The 21167-nt window shown below is 35.3% G+C and overlaps 1 protein-coding gene across 25 annotated transcripts in view; it reads right to left on the bottom strand.

The window, feature by feature from the left end:
• Positions 1-1759: 1759 nt before the first annotated feature.
• PCM1 (pericentriolar material 1) overlaps positions 1760-21167 on the bottom strand; it is a 41674-nt gene continuing 22266 nt past the window's right edge. For 11 of the 25 annotated variants that reach the window (XM_053940152.1, XM_053940151.1, XM_053940155.1 and 8 more), the window contains 20 exons: positions 20430-20620; positions 19089-19272; positions 18089-18447; positions 17411-17569; positions 16567-16623; positions 15250-15422; positions 15041-15169; positions 14338-14458; positions 13885-14022; positions 13507-13640; positions 12315-12449; positions 11589-11786; positions 9257-9316; positions 7839-7977; positions 7004-7149; positions 6117-6192; positions 4918-5168; positions 4523-4615; positions 4280-4403; positions 1760-2974 (listed from right to left, as the gene is read on the bottom strand). In XM_053940152.1, coding sequence (XP_053796127.1) covers positions 2949-2974; positions 4280-4403; positions 4523-4615; positions 4918-5168; positions 6117-6192; positions 7004-7149; positions 7839-7977; positions 9257-9316; positions 11589-11786; positions 12315-12449; positions 13507-13640; positions 13885-14022; positions 14338-14458; positions 15041-15169; positions 15250-15422; positions 16567-16623; positions 17411-17569; positions 18089-18447; positions 19089-19272; positions 20430-20620 — 2893 coding nt within the window. In that variant the 3' untranslated portion in view covers positions 1760-2948. The remainder of the gene's footprint in view (positions 2975-4279; positions 4404-4522; positions 4616-4917; positions 5169-6116; positions 6193-7003; positions 7150-7838; positions 7978-9256; positions 9317-11588; positions 11787-12314; positions 12450-13506; positions 13641-13884; positions 14023-14337; positions 14459-15040; positions 15170-15249; positions 15423-16566; positions 16624-17410; positions 17570-18088; positions 18448-19088; positions 19273-20429; positions 20621-21167) is intronic. The other 14 variants (XM_053940159.1, XM_053940161.1, XM_053940172.1 and 11 more) reach the window with 7 other exon arrangements.

Here is a 21167-nt window from a genome sequence, read left to right as displayed (position 1 = left end):
AAAATGAGTCCAAATCCAGTATGACTTGGTTTTATTCCATACATGTTCATTCCATATACTTGTTTGTTAGGTCACTCGCTGTACAACAGTTAAGGACAGGTGTCCCACGACAACCTCCTTGTAAGGGAAGAGCTATTACTAAATTGCATTAGCAATACACGAGAAGCAACTCTGGCCTCTGAACTTCCATCCTAAGAATAATTTTTCCAATTCTTCGTACTCAGGCCACTACAGAACTGTCTTGAGTGGTAAACTGTGCAAGGGGCACTGGGCAGAAAAATGTAACATTTCATTTTGATCCAGATCAGTAAGGGAGCAAGCAATGAATCAATCACAAGACCCTGCTTTTCCCATCTCACTCCCATACTCCCCAGTGTTCTTTTTAAAGCAAGAAACAAATTGTGCTTGAAATGAACTACATGAGTAGAAGAACTGGCATTAGGCATAAGCGAGAGTTTAACTTAATCAGCAGTTCTACTACTTGAGCAAGGGATAATGAAAATAGACTAGAAGGGCACAAAGTTCCCTCTTTCCCTCTGAATGTTAGGAAACACTTCACTGTAAGGGTGACAAAAACTGGCATAGGTTGCCCAGAGAGGTGGTAGACTCTCAGGTATCTTCAGAGTTTTCTCTCTGCAGATACTCAAAAGCCACTTGGGCAAACAGCTCTGAGTGGCCCTGCTGGCACATGATGACCTCGAGAGGTTCCTGCTGACCATTCCATGATGAAACACTATAGAGAAGATATGATCAAAGAAATGCCATTTCAATGCATTTTTCATGTACACATATCATTGGTTCTAACAGGTAATTTTCTGTTTAGTAGCTGGTGTGGGGCTGTTTTGAATCTGTGCTGAAAATAAGTGTTGATACCACAGAGCTGTTTTCCTTATTGCTGAGCAGTGCTTGCACAGAGTCCAGACTTTCCTGCTCATCACTCTGCGCCCCTAGCAAGAAAGCTGGGGATGCACAGTTAGGAGGGGACACAGCCAGGACAGCTACCCCACACTGACCAAAGGACTATTCCACACCACAGGGGCATCATGCTCAGCATATAGAGCTCAAAGAAGGAACAGGGAACAGGTGGAGTAATGGCATTTATCTTCCCAAGTCCTTGTTATGCATCATGAAGCCCTGTTTTCCTGGAGGTGGCTTAACAGCTGCTTGCCATTTGGCTTTGCTTGCATGTGTAGCTTTTGCTTTACCTATTAATCTTTCTTTCAACTATGAATTATTTTGTTTTCACTCTTCCACTTCTCTCTCTGAGCCCACCGGCTGGGGAGTGAGCAATGAGCTTGGTGCTCAGTTGCTGGCTGGGGTTAAACCCATCATTCCAGAGCAAGAATTCAGGAATGAAGTGTGTCTGGCTCTTTCTTAAGCTTAGATTTTAATGATTTGATATATAAACTTATTTCTAAGCTGCACACAATCTCACTCTACTTTATAAAAAATGTCCTCTTTCCAGTCTGAGTGATTCTTGGGCTAAATTAGTAATTAGAAGTTTGATTAGAAGTTTCAGTTTCACAGGTTTGCCTTTGTCACATGTATTTTCTTGGTCCTCAAAATGGTAATGTTTTTTCTGCCTACAGTAGTACCAGCAGCAGTTTAAAGCCTGAAGAGTAACTAAACTATCTTCAAACCTTTTGCTAATGTACTTTCATCCTTGGACATGGGAGGCGTGTGACCATAATCTGCCAATTCAAAATTCATTTACAAAACCTAGAGACACTCCAAACAAACTAGAAAAAAAAATCACAGAAGAATTACAATCTCATTTTATTTAAACTTCAAGCATATTTAGGCTTCACCATCACTATACTGTCTCCCACAGTATATAGCCATATTATCATACTAAACTCAAAAGCAACACAATCCTGAATTAAAGATAACTAGTGCTTTTTAACTACTTTCAGAAAAGCCTTGTGTTTAAGGTAAACAGGATCTTTATAATGCAGCAGATCTGCTGAATAAGCTCCTTCTAGCTCAGTTTTATAACTTAGTGTTTTAGCAACTCTGATCTGAAAAACTGAAAAAAGTTTTCAATCCACTTTTCTGTAATTCTAATTCTACCTTTATCGTGAGACTCCAGGAGGTGCTGACTTCAACTGCTTTTTAAAAACATTAACTCTGTAATGAAATTTAGGAAACTACAATTAAAGTCAAACACTTTAGAACAGATTCTCCAGACCTTCAATTGCAGCAGTTTTAGGTGTCAGCTATGAAAAGATATTAACATTTTCAGACAGGTTTAATCCTGTGAACATCAAAAGGATTCAGCAAATGCAAAAAATACAGCTGGTTTCTGCAGTTAACTACAAACCTGGGGTATTCAACTTCACCTCAGATAAATGTGCGGATAGAAAGGAATTCCACAGGCCATTAACAGGAACTTTTTTGTTACAGACAAGCTATGCTCTAGGCTATAAAGACATCACGTAAGTATGTACTGTGTCTATACCTTGTATTTTGAGAAGATGCAAGAAACTTGGAGAATTTCTTGTCCCAGGAAAATTAGCAGTGTTTCTTGTAAGAGAAGAGCAAACTGCTACAAGCATGCCAACAAGTCAATTAACTTCTGGCAACAAACTCAGCATACCAGTTTGTAAGCCAAAGAAAATTTTTCAAAAGAGAAAACTTACAGACAAGTCCAAACTTTATTTAAAACTACCATTTTGAACAGTTTTAAAATTACCAAACAAGTCACAATAAAAAATAAAAATTAAGACAGAAAAAGAACTGTGCAGCAAAACTGAATAGAAGTGGATTCAGGAATTCAGTTCCAGCTGTTTAAACTGCCACAGGCAGAAGATCACATACCTATCCTAAGAGGCAGTGTGTTAAAAATTTTACATTTTTATACACTTCCAGAATTCTGGGAAATTAGTGCTGATCTTCCATATGCATTTGTAGACATAGCGTTTATAAATGCAGACATCTTCGGGTAATTCTTACGCATTTTGAGCTCCAAAAGTTTCTGTAAAATAAGAATAAAACCATTGTTTAATATCTACAAGGTATCAAACAGCTCATGACCATATTGCAATTGCTATTTCATCCTCACAAGCACTCTGAGCCATGGCTTACTTGAACAGCTACAGACATCCCCCCCAAACAGAGATTAAGAATGGCTTAGAGCTAGCTACAACTTTGGTGTTGCATGGCACTCTTGGTCAGACTGTTCCCACAGCAGTCCTGGGCATCAGTTATCCACCAAATGGGCACAACAGGCTTGTGCTGGCAGAGCTGGGACAAGCAGAATGCTGAACAGGCAGTGACAGAAATGGAAGGAAAGATGCACCTTTCCTCACACTTTGTTCTGAAAAAATCTGTGCTGCCACTGCAAATGCATTAAATAAAAAGCAGGTTCATCAGCTTATACTATTTGAGAAATTGGAAGGAGGCACACTAGCAGAAAACTGCTACTATCAGAATACCCAGTTCATGCCCTTTATATATGCCATTACTGTACACTCCACTGGAGAATTACAAGTCTAACAATAAAACAGGAGTCTTTAATACTGTAATTCTCTCATTATATTATTGAAAAAACCCAGTTTACTTCAAAATGTTGAAGTAAAACATCAGTTATTTGTACCCTTACACACTTAAGTATAAGCAATTTATCCCATGATAGTATGCGACTTGATTTCTGACTGAAAAAAGTTTTTAAAAAGCCCACAAAAACCATTTTCTCTGACCTGCATTATCAATAATTTTTTGTATCTGCATAAAAATTATTTGATGAAAGTGAAAAATTTTACGGCTATCATACACACTGGAACTTTTTTCTACCGCATGGTATACTTCACATGAAAAATAATTTATTTCTCCCTGAGGAGATACTTTACTATTCTGAAAAGTCTCTTGAATGTTTTTATCACAAAAGCACTGAGCAGTCCATCAGGAAATTATACTAAGTGTTATTAAATCAGATAAGAGCAATTATAATTTACAGTATTATTAAACCCAAGATTGTGAAACAAGAAACAAAAATACCACTCCATTTGAGTAAGTTTCAAAACCATTATGTTGTGACAAGCACTTTAAATATGTTAATTTTTATGACTTTATCAGCCACAGAATCTAAAAAAGTATATAGAAGTGAGATGGACAGCAAGATAAAATCGCTTCATATCAATACAACACTTTCAAATGCAAGATAACAAAACCCAATATTTTCACTGCACTACAGTAACTGCTTACTTCAATCAGCAATATTTAAATTCTAGTATTCCAGAGTGTTTTCCCAATATGTGTGCAGAATGTAGACAAAAATTACCAGGTTCTTTCAATGTTTGGGCATCTCCTACTAATTCTTGGTCTTGAGCTCCACCTCCATCCAGTAATTCATCAGACAAACTCTTGGTTTGGGCCTCTGTTTCCATCTTTTTCATTATATCTGCCTTTGTAACAGAAAAAGCAAATCTGAAAATTCTGGTTTATTCTTACTGCTGTCTGGGTTAACACAGACATTTATGGTATGCACTTCTAAACAACAATCCCACAAATAATAGCAAAATACCTCTGAATACACAGCAAGTTTGAGGGGCAAGTCTTCAACTTTCACAAAGTCGTCTTCATCAGATTTTTGACTTACATTTCCAGAACCAGGTTCCTGTTAATAAAAATTGTGGTATTTAAGAAATGCCATTTTGTTTTCTTTTCACTCCAAAACTATTAAAGTACAGTAAAAAACAAAAAACAACAACAACAAAAAAAAACCCAACAAAAAACCCAACCCCCCCCCAAAAAAACAAAACAAAACAAAAAAAAAACCCAAAAAAACCCCAAAAAACCCAAAAAACAATGTGCATATCAAATTTGCAGATGGAAACAAGACTGCAAACCAGAAACAATACTGAAACAGAAAAAAGCTTATAATTTCTGTTGGACAGATCTTAACTGAAATATACACACGTATTCGTTCACTAGCACAGGTGACTCCGTATCAGGGCTGCCAGCCATGGAGCTTTCAGAACTTGCAGCAGATTTGTTTTCTGCACACGTGGTATCCGGTGTTTGAGTTTCATTCACTGCCAAAGATGAGCTTAATCCTTCAGTTTTCACAGTGGCTGTTATAAAGGATTCTGGGGTATTGACTATTAAAGCTGGTGTATTCTCCATAACACTGAGGTAATGATGCACAGTTGCAGCCACATCTTGTTCACCTAAAACCACAGAATTACAATTTAACTAGGAAGAGATAGTATAATATTCTGGACATACAAAAATTATTATTATTCTTTTAAATATTATGATCCAAAGTTACAAATGAACAGTGAAAGTGAACTATAATCGCTTAGACAACAAAAAGCTGATTGAAGTAAAATATCAGTTATTTGTACCCTTACACACTTAAGTATAAGCAATTTATCCCATGAGAGTATGTGACTTTATTTCTGACTGAAAAAAAGTTTTTAAAAAACCCACAAAAAACAACTTGCAGAACCAAGTGGCCTACTATAAAATATTCATTCTAGTTATGAGGAGATATAATAGAGAACAGTAAATACCTTAATATTTTGCCACTCTTATATTGATTTTTAGTCTACAAAAATACACCAAGAACAAAACTAGTGTTTGCAACAGAAAACCACAGGGAAGGTGGTAATAACAGTTACACTAGAAATAACATTCATAAACCCAGTAATGTTCTCTTCTTTTGATGGAAAATAATTTCTTTGCTCTTTTTCAGTTACAACATTACTCACAGAAAAAAAAACCTTAAAATATGAATTTCAATGACTAGTAAAATGGTAGTAGCAGAAAAAACCAAGGACAAGACAAATCTAAACACAAAATACTCTAACACATATTAATTCTGATACAGTTGTGTGCCAAGAGCTGCAACAAGCAGATAAAATTCTTGCTCATGTCAAGCATCAAAACCACATCTACCTAAGATTATTCTATGTTTCCTCTTTAAAAGGTTTACTGTGTCAATATCAACAGAGATACATCCAGGGAACTGATACAGTTCCATGAAAAAGACAGTCCAGTAAATTTGATCATCTATTTCTTAGTTACATGTATCACAGGCACTGTCCAAGACAATTGTCCCCATATGCAAATTCATATGAAGTGTTAGTCTCTCAGTTACTGCATAAAGGGCTTACCTTTAACATTAACAGGCTCTTGTTCTGATGACAAAATCTCACTGTTTTTTGCCTTACTCAATTCTTGGTTTGAAGTCTATTGGGAAAGGTAAAAATGAATTAGAACAAAATTTTACTGATCAGCTTCATAGCTTATTGGCTAATTTACTAACTAGAAATACACTGTACACTTGCTCCACGAATTTGTCTTTTCACTAGTTTGAAGTAAAGACTTGCTGTCTACTTCTACTACTATTTGCCAGCTAGTCAGCAACAGTTTACAAAACCATTAACACTGACAGGCATGTTTTATCTGAACATTTTCTTTTTACTGCAGTAGTTCCCTGGTAAACTCTTTGGTTCCACTTAAAAGATCTACTGTTTTAGCCTTTAAAGTAAAAAGTTCCAGTTACATCCTTGTCTAATGTTAATACCCGTTGAGCAAACCAAAGTTTCAATAGATTGTCAATCTTATTTAGTATGTAAAGAACAGACAGTTCTCCAAAACCAGGTCACATATATTAAAATTTTAACTAACAGTGAAATGACAATCATACCCAATAACATTTCACCATTGTTCCAGAAATAATTATCACAAAAGGGAGGAAAGACAAACAAAAAACATGCTAGAACACAAGAGTGAATTACTCCCAATTAGAACTTGATCTCAGCAAACACAGAGAAAGAACTACATAAAGGTTTAAAATTATGCTCTTTTGAAAATTTAACTTCTCACTTGCAGCTTAACAATTTTTCCTCTCTCATAGCAGATGTAAACATTAGTTTTGTCTCTGTCCATCCATTCACTTTGGCATGAGCTGTAATAAACTCAGGTGAGGAATGCCACATGTTGCATGTAGCACCTACTGGCATCATATATTGTTCTGTTTTTACCATTTTTACTATACCTGTTCATTTTCAGTTGTTTCACTGCTGGCTTGTAGTGATGTTTGCACATCAACAGGTCCTTCCTCAAATTCTATTTCTTCATCTTCATTCTCATCTTCTCCACTGCCATAGTTAGTCAGAGCTTGAGTTTCTGCTTTTGATAAACCTAAAGGCAAATCAATGTAAAATCACCTTTGAATTGCCAAATCCTGTTGGGGAATTTAATGCAATGATACCCCCTACTTCAAAACATTCTTTAAGATTAAGATACAGTAATGAGTCAACTTTCAAAGATCTGTATGTTTTACATCAGCTGTATTATGAACAAACACCCATGCTGGTGTGAAATGTCAAACTTATTAAACAAGTTGGTGCAAAGAATGTAAATGGTAAAGGAATCCAAGCCAGAAGTAGTTGGTGTAATACAAAAAAAACAGGACAATAAATAAATAAATAAATAAATAAATAACTGCACCTTTAAAGTAAAAGCACATTTTAAAAAGCCACATTATTTAAATGAAAAACTGCATAAAATTTGCACAGCTTTCACATCATTCAGGTTAAAGGCTGAGAAACTTGAAGTTAAGCTGAGACAGGATATATAACCTAATGAATTTGTTTCTAATATATTTTTACAGATCTACTGATTATGAAAAGAAATTACTTCCTCTAATTGAAATATTTAACCCTTGATGTAACACTAGGAAACATAGTACTGCAAAACTTTCACTGACAAGGACTGACTATAAAATCTGCAAGAGAAGGTGTTACACAGCACTACTTCATGCAGATCCTGTTTAAGATTAGCTGGTCAAAACTACAGTGGGGAAACTGAAATATACAGAAGTTCCTTACTTATTGCCACTGGACCGCTTTCACTTTCCTCATCTTCCTCTTGATCAGATGCATCAGATCTAATACTTTCAGGCACTCCGTTACAGGCACATACTTCTGAGTCCGGTACTTGTTTAGCAGTTTCAGTCTCATCCTTGTCCTAGGAAAACATGGAATACTGTGCATTTTCATGTTTATCTAAAGACTACACTAAGGTTTCTGCATAAAGGAGTTGTTTTTCAGAAGCTAAAAAGTATCTACTAAAAAATCTGTTTAAGTAGTCCTTACAGCCTTGAATGAATACAGCAGAATACTCCTAAAACAGAGCATCAGAACTTCCTGTAAGAGATCGTGCACTCTTCAGACACAGCTTTCAAGGACCTCATAAAAACTGAGTATGTAATTATCTGAAAATAATTGATTGACATAAAATATTTTTTTTATGATTGACATGAAAATAATTGATAGTTGACATTGATCAGCATGCTAGCTTAAAAAAACCTTTACATTAGATTTGTCATTTTCAAGAAGACAGACACATCTGCATTATTATGTTCCAGCAACTTCCCTGCTCCTCCTAAATGAGGAGTAAAAATACTTCTAACTGCAGCTTCTCATTTCTTTAACAGTATCTCCTCAGCAGTCTCCCTGCTGAATAATTTGCTAAACATGCTGAATGAGAAAATTTTGCATTCCTATATGAACCTCAAAGTAAAGCCCTGAGTTTGGCTCCAAATCTTGAAAGGACTTTTCTACACTACAGCAACTGTAACAAGTGATGTACAACTTCCTACTTTTACTTCCAAAGCAGTAAAAGCTTTGGAGCAGACAGAAGCTCTAGAAGTCCTAGAAGAGAGCACTGGCTCCACTCCCACACATGCTTACTCCTACACCTGATACCCATTTAGGATAGCATTCAACATTTTGCTTGGTATATATACCTGTATCATTCCCTTGGCTGGAGAAAGCTGAACATTCCAGCAGATCCCTTAAAACTTCATACACAACACATTTCCCCAATTATATCAGTAGTTTTCAAAAGAAACTTGGAAAGAAAAGGGACAAATTCTGAGCACTAACACTTCATACTCAGAGCACAGGCAGGCTTGGACTCTTGAGACCTCAAATACCACGTGTCCCAATTCAGAACATCTACCTCCTCCCAAAGATGGAAAATAAATCAACTTATTCCATACCATTAAAAAAGAAAATGTTAACTGCTATAAATAGTTAAGCTGTCCTTAGAAACACAAATTATAATCTACTTTGTAACTTTGATAAAATAAATCACTGAAAAGAACAGAAAAGAGATTAATAAATTTCTGAAGACTGGAAAACGGGCTGCTTACTGATACTTGATTCCTATAGCAGACAACAGTAAGACTAAGTGACCTATGAAATTATCTGAGGAATAAAGACAGTTAAAGGCATACACATACTTTGTCCTCATCGACATCTTCAACAGAAGAACAAACATCCACCTGGAGACCTTTTTTTGCCTAGAAGAAACACAAACTGTCTTCAATTTGAAACTGAAATAACTTGGAAATATTGAATCAAACTATTGCTTCATGAGAGCCAGGCTGAAATTCTAATCTTACTAAGAATTGCTATCTTAAAGCAGCAGGAAACCAGAGGGACTTTTGTACACACAGATGTCTTCAAAATTTCAGAGTTGTAAAGTATTAAAAAAAATCTGTGCTAACCCTTCTTATTTAAACAATTACACTTATATTGGGCTAATCCTACAGTCTGTGGTTGAATCGTATCTAGCACATAGAATTAGACACATCATGACAGGGGGGTTGAAACTAGATGATCTTTAAGGTCCTTTCCAACTCAAACTACTTTATGATTCTAACAATGATCAAGACAAAGAGCTGTGTGTTCAGCAGTTACTTTACTGGACTCAAGAGAGCCAGAAAATCAAGCAAGATCAACTATGTCTGCATCAGGATTGCAGAGTTGAGGGCTGTGAGAAGACCATATATAGATAATTGTGCAGATCTGTACAAAGCAACCAGGACCTACCACTTCTGGCTCATCTCTGGCTTTGTTGAATCTGAACCTCTGCCACAGCAATGAGGCAAACATTGACCTTAACCCTAATTCTGTCTTTCAGTTAACAAAGTTACATAAAGAGTTGGTTTATACCTGCTATGAGATTGAGTTTATACCTGCTCTGAGTTGCCAATGGGCAACTTCAGATAAACAGGAAGTCATGTCTAAATCTTTCTGGATTTAGAGTGTTCCTTTGGCCTCTTTACAAGGCACTCCACAGTCTCCCTCATACCAGCCATGCTATTGATATATCTAAATTGATTATCTTGAAGTCTAGCTGGTGGTACACCTGAAAATACTTGTAGGACTTTATAACAGGTTCAAAAAATATCTTCTGCTGACATTTAAAAATGAATTAAGGGTTTGCTTTGGTATTTGTGTTTCTAGAAGAAAGCTGAAAGGGCACTGAAATCATAAATACATTAATATGATCTGGTTTATTTGTTTTGTAAACAGATCATATAACTTAAAAAAATGCAGCTATGCTCCCAATAAAAGCAATACTAAAATTAATAATGTAAATGGTATGAAACTTAGCCAAAGCTTGCTTTTTAGAGCAAGAATATGTCCTACAGTCTCAAATATTTCTGAAAACTTTATATCTATTTTACACACCAAGTCCAGAAACTGATTTTTTCTGCATATGCCAACAAACCAACTACATGACAACTTCAGAGGATTTATTCTAATTTTTTCAAGATGATGCCTAACTAAGCTACTGCAAGGAAACCAGCAGGCATCCTAAAGAGATAATGAACTGGGACCTGCAATATGTCAAAATACTTAGCTGGGTGTAGTGGGGCCATGCAAAACCAATACACTGGGATAGAGTTAAACTTCCTCACAGTAGATAGTATGAGGCTCTCTTTTCGATTTGTGTTGAACACAGGGTTGACAGCACAGGGATATTTTCATTACTGCCAAACAGCATTCCGCAGAGTCAAGACCTTCTCTGCTCCTCACCCCACCCCAAAAGCAAGAGGTCAGAGTGCATAGCACTTGGAAGAAGACTAGCCAGGGGAAGATGATCCTCATAAACCCAAGGGATGTTCCACACCACACAGCATCATGCTCAGTATATAAAGCTGGGCAAAGAGTGAGGGAGGGGGAGAGATCCAAAGTGATGGTGTTTGACTTCCCAAGTCACCATTACATGTGATGGAGCCCTGCTCTCCTAGAGGTGGCTGAACACCTGCCTGCCTATGGGAAGTGGTGAATGAATTCCTTGTTTTGCTCTGCTTGCATGTATGGCTTTTGCTTTACCAATTCAAGCGTCTTTATCTCAACCCACGAGCGTTCCCCGTTTTACCCTTCTGATTGTCTCCCCATCCCACAGAGGGGACTGAGTGACTGTAAGAGGCTCAGCTGCCTACTGGGGTGAAACTACTCAAAGGCTTCAGGTGTTAAAACTATTTCAATACTTGCTAATTCCTTCCTATGTTCACATAAAACCATAAGAACATTTCCTGTGAATTATAAACAAAGTCTGTACAATTAGATATCTGTAACAGATACTCATCTGTAACATAGGTCTTGCCCTGAGGAAAACCAATTCACACTCCTACACAAGCAATACTGTGATTACACAGCAACTAGTAAAACACATAAACAAACATATATAAGATATAAAATAAGGTAATCAAACTAGTCTAGAAAATACACATATTTAGCAATCTCAGAAAAGCTGCATTTTTCAAAAATAAAACAAACCTCTTTAGCATAAGACTGCATTACTTCCGTGGTTTCTATTTTTCGTTTACATCTCTGCTTTACAGAAATACTGTTGTTGTCCAAGTCTTGCATGAGTTTAAAAAAGGCTAATTCATTGAATAACACTTCAGAGATCTCCACAAGAAGATCCTCCCCACAATCTTTTAATTTTCTACCAGCAAATTTCGCCAGTAAATCCTGGGAAGAGAAATAATTCTTCAGTTTCTGAAATAAGCTTTCAAGCTTTAAAGACTAAGTATTTTTTGTATTTCTAATAACTTGAAATTAGTTATGTATATATTAGCTCATATTTTTTTAAAAGAAGTTTTAGTGTCTTAAACAGATTTTACATGGAATCTCTAGTCACATGACACAGAACTTCATAAGCTCATGATTTAAACTCCATGCTTGTAGAAATAAAAGAATGAAAAAGTGTAAACTACAGATTTTCAGGAATTTACACAAGATGTCCATGAAAAGCATCACCAGAAGCTCTCCCTGAACACAGCCACAGGCCAGACATAAATCTCTCACTACCTGGCTGTGACAGAAAAGATGTTCTGTGTACAATAAATCATTTGTTTAGGAACAAAGGCAATACCTCATCACTGTATCAAAGGTGAGGGAATGGCAGCTATGCTATTCAAGGTGTAAAATACAACTTCAGAGAGTTGGCTCATTAGCCAACTTGAGTGCTGCAAAACAGAACTGAAAAAAACTACTAACCTGAAGTATACTGCCAAGCTGCTTATGAAAGAACTTCACAAATTCTTTACTTTCATCATTTTGTTGCGTAAGAGTCAAGACCATACGTCTTACTGATGTCAGTAATTGAGAAGAACAGACTTCATCCATGTGTTCCTACATAAGTATCACAGAACAAGCTTTGTTACCACTTCAGAAGAAAAACTAGCCATCAACCCAAATACAGAAATTAATTTATAAAAAAACCACCTTTCCACTGTAGGAACAGCACACCACAAAAAAGTCCTAATCAATCTCATAAACACCATACTTCATGAATGACTGCTTGGTCACAACACACTAAGATTTATCTCAGTTTTCCAGTAGATGAATACTTGGCATCTTATAATGTTTGGCCAAGCTAAGAAGCTTCATATATTGTGGCTGTGTACACAAGTGTATTAAAGTGTATATTAAGATATCTACTGTTATATGCAGCCTTAAAATTGCAAATAAAAAACAAGTCTTCAGGCACTCTGACTCTGGCATGTCAACAATATACAGTTTTTAAACTTAGTATCACCAAATATCTTATTAGACAAACCTAGGCTTATACACTGTGCATACTATAAAAGGGAACAGGGAGATGCTTTAAGCAACTCAATTTTCTCTGCTCCTTACAGAGAACCTTGCAAAGGAGAACTATGACTATTTCTCCTTCTTTAAAGAAGAACATTTCTTCTTTGTAGTCACAGAAGTTAAAAAGCTCTCAATAACTTTAAAGATACTTGGAAACAGGAGAAAATAATGCTAAAAATCAACTACTCAGAGGTATTTTTCAAACATACCCTATTACTGTACATGTAACAGTTTTAATTAGTGATTTCAGTTCTGTCTGCAAGACCCCAAAATATTTCAGTACATTCTCAAACATTCCTATATTTTATTTTGTCATCTCCAAAGCAAGCAACCTCTATTCTTTTTGATGTCAAGTCCACCTGCCCTATGAACTCTAGAAACCTCACCATTTATTTCTCCTATTAAAAATTACACAGAATCTGTCTGTGGAACATCTAATTCTTTCTTCATTTTCAGCAGAGTCTGCAACTGAACACATTTATTGGCAGCTGTTTCTAAGAGGCAAGTTTTAGATTTTAAATAATGTTCTTCTGTGCTATTATACAAGTGCTTTTCTTACTCTTCTAATTCACACCATATTATCAAGACCCCTTACCTTCAGAAAAGGAATGACCTCTTTCATAATTGCTTTAATCTGCCGGTCAAGCTGCTGAGTATCTATACGAGGACATGGAACTGAAGAAACATCACCTGACTGTGGCCCAGACTGACACTCACCAGTACCTGGACCTTGTTTTAGTAAAAAAAAAAAAAAAAAAAAAAAGCAGTACATTTAATACATTACACATTACCACTTAAGAAATACCACTTTCAAAAACTTATTTAAAAAAAATAAATCTTATTTCCTTAAGTATGTAAATATCCTTTCAAACTTTGCTATGTTTTTAATATGAATAAAGATGAAAGTCATTTAGCTTGATAGTTACTATAATTATTTTCTAAAACTAAGCAAAATATATGTATATGTGCATACCTTCTAATTTAGCAGTAGAAGCACCCTGAAAATTACTAGAGCAGCCCTCAGAGTCAAGGGTACTTTCAGCTTCAACTTTCATACGCTCATATGCCCTCATCCAAGACAAAGCTTTATCTAAGTGAATCACTGTGTTGCCTATATTTAGAATAAAAACACTTTTTAATCTAAATAAAAATTTTTCAGTTGATAGACAAATAAACAATGACTAAAATGACTTTAAGGCTCCAAGTGTTGAAATCTACATATAACTAGTTGTAATATTTTATTATACACTTTAATAAACTCAGTATTTCACAATTAGCTGATTTAATTATGTTTTGTCTTACAAAACATGTAATTACACACTAAAAAATCAAATAGCAGTGTACTAAAATGCAGACAATTGCAGGCATTTAGGGAGAGAGGGAGGGAGGAAGGAACACTTAAAACACTAAGTCACATCATTCTCACCAAGGTCATCAGTAGCAAAGGGTTCAAAATTTGAAGAAGTAGACATAATACTGCCATTGTCTGCATCAGGTTGTTCACAATCTTGACATGCTTCTGTAGAAAAGTTCTTGCCAAAAGTTTCCTTAAAATACCAGACAAGTGAATACAAAGAAGGAACACACCATACTCTCACAGATGTGTGAACAAGCCCACAATTCTTTTCAGTGACTTGTGGTATCAGGGTTTGTCATCAGACTGCCTGACTGGGGAACAACCCTACTTTCAGGTAATAAATTCATCAGGTTAATCTACCATGCTTACTTCAAATACTTCAAGTACAAAACATGTAGGAAACTGTACAGAGGTGTAAAGTGATTTCTAAATACAAAAAAGCAAAAAATTTTGGAGAATCATGTGAGCAGTACTTGCACTGACCTTACTCAGAAGAGGATTCTGGCTCTTTCTGAATGTATCAGTTTCCAATTTACATCCCTCTCCACGTTTCATTCACCCCTGACACATTCATTTGCAGTACTGAGAATCCTACCATATTTTATCACGTTTGCATTGATTCTCTTGCCACTAGTTGTTTAGAAAAGTCTGTGTAAGTTGATACTAATTGTAACAAAATTCAATCCCTAGTATATTTCAGTAGACTAGCATACATGTGTGCCAACTGAAATACAAGAAAATCTGCCAGTAGCTTCTGAATTTGAAAACTTACATCATCTGTAGAGGCAAGGCTTTCACTAGGAGTGAGTTCAGAATTTGATGCCACCCATGTTGTAGAATTCAGTGATTTTGCACACTTTCCTTTTTCATTTTTCTCACATAAATGTCTGGTCACTATATCCTGGAAAAGATAATCTATGCTGTAAAAAAAGATCTAAGGTTTGCTTGATTCATACACAAAATCAAAAATTCTGTGCGTACCTGTAAAGCATATAGAGCCCTTTGCCTCAGATAATCTGTATTTAGCAGCTGAAGCTCATGGAAAAGTTCAATAAGAAAGTGGGGACGAGACTCATTTTGAGAAATAAGAGTTGCCACTTCAGAATAAATTGTGTCTCGCAAAGCTTCAAACATAGAAAGATCACTACCAGTTTCTGCAGGAAAAAATAAAGGAACTTGTTAAGTCCTTGACAGGCATCCATTTAGCAGGCTATCAGGCATGCAAGTTATGTGTATACAAATTATGTCCCAATCATCGCAGATTCACTAATATAGCTGCTTTCATAAAGCTTATTAATTTCCTGAAGGGCAAACATTCTTAAATTATACCTTATGCAATGTTCAATATATAAATATAGAGCAATTGTAAAAATAATTTTTCTTACACTTTTGAACAATACCTTTTGAAAGTATTGTTTATAAAAGAAAATATTGCACACAGCACAATGATGCTTTCAGAAGAGGTATTAAACACTGAAAATGGAGTTTTAAGACATTTCAAGAAAGATAGTGAAAGGTCTCAGGTTTATATAATACAAGCAAGTCCGCACTTCTGCAACACAAGCAGCATTAAGAAAGCTTTAGACTGAACTCAAGAAAGCCATTCTTTCCCAACATAAATGCTACATCCTTATACATGTCTAGTATCACTCCCAAGTTCATAAAAAACCTCCTACCCTTAAACCCTATTACATGTAAGACAATGTGTTGCCTAATAAATCTCCCATTAATTTGAAAATTAAGAATTATCCTTGCATCACAACAATCCAATTATTACATACATTATTTGGGAAGTGCTGAATGGAAACGTAGTTAAATTTGGAAAACTCAGTTTAACAGATGTGTAATTGTTAGTATTCAAGTTAATGAAGTTATTAGCAATACAGCAAACATTACTGTGCAATTTGATTATCTGCAAGTTTTTAAGCACAGGCAATCATTTTCAACCTTTGAAAAGTTACCACAAATTGTTTCCCTCCTCCATTATTAATATGTAATAGCAGCTTTTAAACATACTAAAAATGCCTACTCAAATGAATTTTTTTATATATTATCTACCTCCATATTTTCTATTTGTAATTGTTACTAATCAAGAACATGGTAACCACATTCTCCACAACTGTAATTCAAAGCAGTTTGTAACGCTGCACTTTCATGCAAGGTTACTTCTCTTGTCTTGGTTATAGAGAAGGTGCTGCAATAGCACTAATCTTGAACATCTGCTAAACAGTGAGTTACAGGACCAAAAAAAAAAAAAAAAAAAAGCATATTGTTGAAGCTAAGCAGTGAATGCATTACCTGGCGCTTCAATGCATGCATTTCTGTTAGACTGCTGCAGAATTCTCCTAGCATGCGCTGTAGGAAAGTGGGGATAGACAGTGATAAACACAAAAATGCGCACCAGAAATAAAGACAGGGTCTATACAAAACAGCAGGAGGAAGACTGCTTAGTCATCCAAACCACATCAGAGCTGCTTATTGTGAGAATGAGAACTTGACCAGGGAAGTTTATTACGTACACTAATAAACAGCTCTTAGTGTGGACACAGCTACACTGGCAAAGCTTTATACTGTGCTACAACAACCAAAATTTCTGCATCTCCTAAATGAAACAAAAATATTGGCAGAACCAAAAAAGGCACAGGAGAGAGAATTTTTATGATCAAGATACAAGAAAAGCAGTGCAGATGGCAAAAATGTAACGGTTTATGTGATGTTAAAGGACTGAATTTGAATGATATTTGATGGAGCTCATTTAAGCATGAATAGGAAGAAGACATGTATGCAGTACAGAATGTAGTTTAAACATTAAGCAAAGTTTCATTAGTTTTATGGTTACTTTCCATAAAATCGCCAACAAATGGGTGAGATTGGCTACATTTTTGCTTGTTGTACAGTAACAGGTTTCTAAATTGCTTTAATCAAGTATTTAATATACAGAAAGCACCCAAAACCAATTAATATCCAACTTTTTACACATTTACAGTTACAGCATTCTTAGAAATTAAAATGTAGAATGCACATGCTAAATATACAGTCCGGTCTTCCTGTCAAAACACACTGCATTTAAATAACACACAAGGAACTAAGGTCCCTTACTCATATATGTTGACAAAATAATTAGACATTTAGAAAAGAGTACCTGAAGACATTTCTGTAGATCTACTGTATTTAATTATTTTTTCCAATTGTTCCTGATTCCTTTTGCTGAACACCTTTGCATGAACCACATCATCAGAGTGTCTGCTTTTATTGTTCTTGCTGGGTTCACACACACTAGAGGCACTTGCACTTTCATAACCTAATGGGAGGAAATGAAAAGAAAGAAATAAAGAAACAGCTTACAAAATGTTTTATTACTTTAGAAAATTTGTTCAAGGGCACTCTTAAAGTTGCAAAATACTAATGATGTTTCCTATACTAAAATCTTCCTCTGTATAGTGAAGCCATACAGTAATACTAAATCCTCAGCAACCACAACAGGACTATTATACTAAGTAGTACTGTCCCTCTCTTAGCAGAATTTTAATGAACCATATTTTCCAGCAAATAATCCAGTTTGAATATGAAGACAATGAAGAAGAATCTCCTTGTTATTTTAAATCTGCACATATCTGCATCCAAGATACTCTCAATCAGTTATTTATTTTCTATTTACTGAAATCCTAAAAAATCTTATACAGTTGTATTATATAAAATTAAGTCATTTCAATAACTTATTTTCATTATTATAGGTACCACTTATGGAGAGTAAATTCTCTGGAGTGTAATGATTATAATCCAAGCCACGTTTGCTACAGTATCTAAGATTACAACCTACCAGTATTTTTAATTCTGCCTTTTAGCTGAGAAGAACTCTTCCTCTTATTCTTGGATTTGGGCGTTTTATCTTTTGATGCCAGGCTTGCTTGCGCTGATGCTTTTCTAGATCTAAATGTCTTTGTCACAGTAGTTGGGTCTATTGGATCAGGCATGCTACTGAAGCTCTCCAAAGACTCTTCATCAAACTCTCTTCTCCGGTTCACATCACACTGATTTTTATGACTAGAAGCAATGTTTTGTACTGAAACTGCAAAACCTGCATTCAGCTGAGACTGATCATCTTTCTTCATTTCTTGGCTATCATCAAGCCAAGTTGATCTTTTTTCCATTTCCTCTTCAGGTTGTCTATGATTCCTTCTGTCAGAAAAAGAAAAGACCCACAGACCCATCTCAATATACCATAACCTAATCTCTCAGATAGAAACATCATGTATTACCAGGCAAACAGTTTATCCATAATGCAAATTATCTTGTTACTCAGACATCAAATGAATATTGAAAAATAAAGAATTTTGGAGAACCCTCCCAAATGGTAAATGGAACTTCCCATCTATCTATTGCTGGTTTCAACATGAATATATTTATGCAGCTACTGTTGTGCTCAAATAGTACCACAGGTCAAAACATTTCTTAAAGCAACATTCAGTACGATCTACAGGAGCACAAAAAAATAAGCATTCACTGAAATTACATCCTCTAGTTATTCAAACAACTCAGTTTCTAAACAATCCCACAAAATCTTACTCCACTTACAGAAAGCATTAGAAAACCACACCAAGACTGCATGTGATTTTAAAATTTTCATGAAATGATACATTAATATATAGAAAAGCAGAACACTACTGAAAAAAATGAAAAAAAAAATAAACTAGAAGTTATAAAAGTAAAGCTCATATAGTAATTGTATGACAATAAATTCCCTTAATGATGAATTCCCACAAGCCCCAGAAAAGGGAAGAGAAATTATTAAAGGAGAGCTACACTTTGACATTCAATACCTTTGTTTTTCTCCTCCGTTAGAGGAATTGCTTTCAAAGGGTTTGGGGAATGCCATATACTCAGTTTTCCCAGCAGTATTAGGATCTAGAGGATGTTGTTGCTCCTGCTGCTCACTGCTGCGTGGAGAAACATTATGTGCAAAATCTCCAAAACCACATGGGAACACTGGATTACAGTTAATACCTACAAAGTAAGCAAGAGAGTCAGAAGATACTACCTCATTTATTTGTGTAGTAAAATTCAAATTCAAGACATACTGTGTGGCAGCACGAAATTATGAAGCAAAAAAGTGGGGAAGTAAGCAAGAACTGTTTTCATCCTGAAAGCACTGTAAACAATCAGAATTTATCTTTAGTGCAGGTTTTGAACACTACTGGATACTACAATCCCATCAGTGGAGATCAAGGTCCTTCAAAAAACAAACTCCAGTAAAGAGCTCTTAAGAGTGAAAGTAAAAATAACCACAGTTTCAAAAAAAAGGCAGAATTCTGTCTGCCTGAAGACCTTATCAATACTTCAACCACCATCAAATTGACAAGAAAATTCCAATGGTTCAGGTACTTATAGAGCCAAAGAAGACATAGATTCATAGTACTTCAATTTTAACATCAGAATCTTTATGGAAGTGGCAAACTGAATATAACTGTTCTTTTGGGCAGGTTCCATGTAATGTAAAAAAATGTACTCAAACGGAAAGCAGACTCCGCAGTTTGAAAGTTCTAATCTAGATCTATGCCTATTTCCTAATAACACTGAAATATATTAAGACAGGTTTGTTTACCTTGAATTATACAGTAAAATACCTACGCTCTTTTTCTCCAAATTGAACAGCAAAGTAGATTAGAGAAAGAGATAGGGAATACTGTATCCAAGTCAACAGTTACTGTATAACTCTGATGGGAACAAAAATTGGTTAACATGCCTCATATACAGGCATTTATAACAAACAGTTGTTCAGAGAGTTTGAAGTTCTAAGAAAAACTGAAATAATTACCAAGTGCCACCTTCCAATTACATGGTTCACTTAGAACATGAATTGCTGAAGGTATGTAAAAGCTTCAAACACTGCTTTTTGTATGCTGGATGAAGAACATTTGAAACCTTACATGGAGTGAGTACTTTCAAGTATAACTAACTTCATACTGAGAGAATCTTGCTCTTCATGCTGAAGTACAAATATAAACCTATTCAGCAATAAACAGTAAACTTCCACTTAAGACCATTTCAATATAAAGGAAAAGTGGCTGAGTTTCATCAAGTTCATATAACAATTTCAATTAAATGAGAAAATGTAAATTTTTTAAATTCGTGTTACTTCTCACACGTGTAGTAATACTCACCTGGAGCAAAGGAAGAATAATTAGTAAATCCTGGAACACTAAAGAGGTTCACAGGTTGTGGAGGGTAGTTGAATGGACAGAAAACAGGAGATGGAGGTGGAGGTGCACTACTGCCTCTCTCCTTTCTTGATGGTTTCTCTTGACACTGTTGTTCTTGCTGCTGCATAAGATCACTTAACATTTGTTTCAACCTTGAAAATAAAGAAAAACCAACTTTGAGAAAAAAAAGAATATTATGGGAAAACTGTACATTTATACTGAAGTAATTTGAGCTTCATATTATTTCTCCTACACTATGTAATATATGTAAAGAAGTGCTCTATTTAGCTTATAAAAAAATCTCAAGACAAAAATTACTTATATTTAATCCTGAGTTGGTTTTAAATCAACTGCTCTGTACTAGGGGTCATGCATACACATGTTTAAAACATCCTTGTAAGAATAAAAAAAACTGACTACATACTAAAGAAATAAGCAAGCTGAAAACTTGAATAGAAACAATCAAATATACAAAGTATTTCCAGAACTGAGGTTAAAATTAATTTTAAAAACTGTGTAAGAGGACAGCACCTATATATCACTTACCAAATACAAAACAGACATGAAGAGCTTCAATTTTCATGCAATTAATTAAAATGACTATTACATCTTTTTTCAAAAAAAGATAATTTGGATCACGGAATCTTACATTCCATCATCCAAATGGAAAGTAAGAAGCACAAATTGTAACTGAAAACA

This window comes from Vidua chalybeata, chromosome 4, assembly GCF_026979565.1.
Source record: "Vidua chalybeata isolate OUT-0048 chromosome 4, bVidCha1 merged haplotype, whole genome shotgun sequence".
Taxonomy (NCBI): domain Eukaryota; kingdom Metazoa; phylum Chordata; class Aves; order Passeriformes; family Viduidae; genus Vidua; species Vidua chalybeata.
Note: the sequence above shows the minus strand (reverse complement) of the source record. Positions and strands in the feature narration are given on the sequence as shown.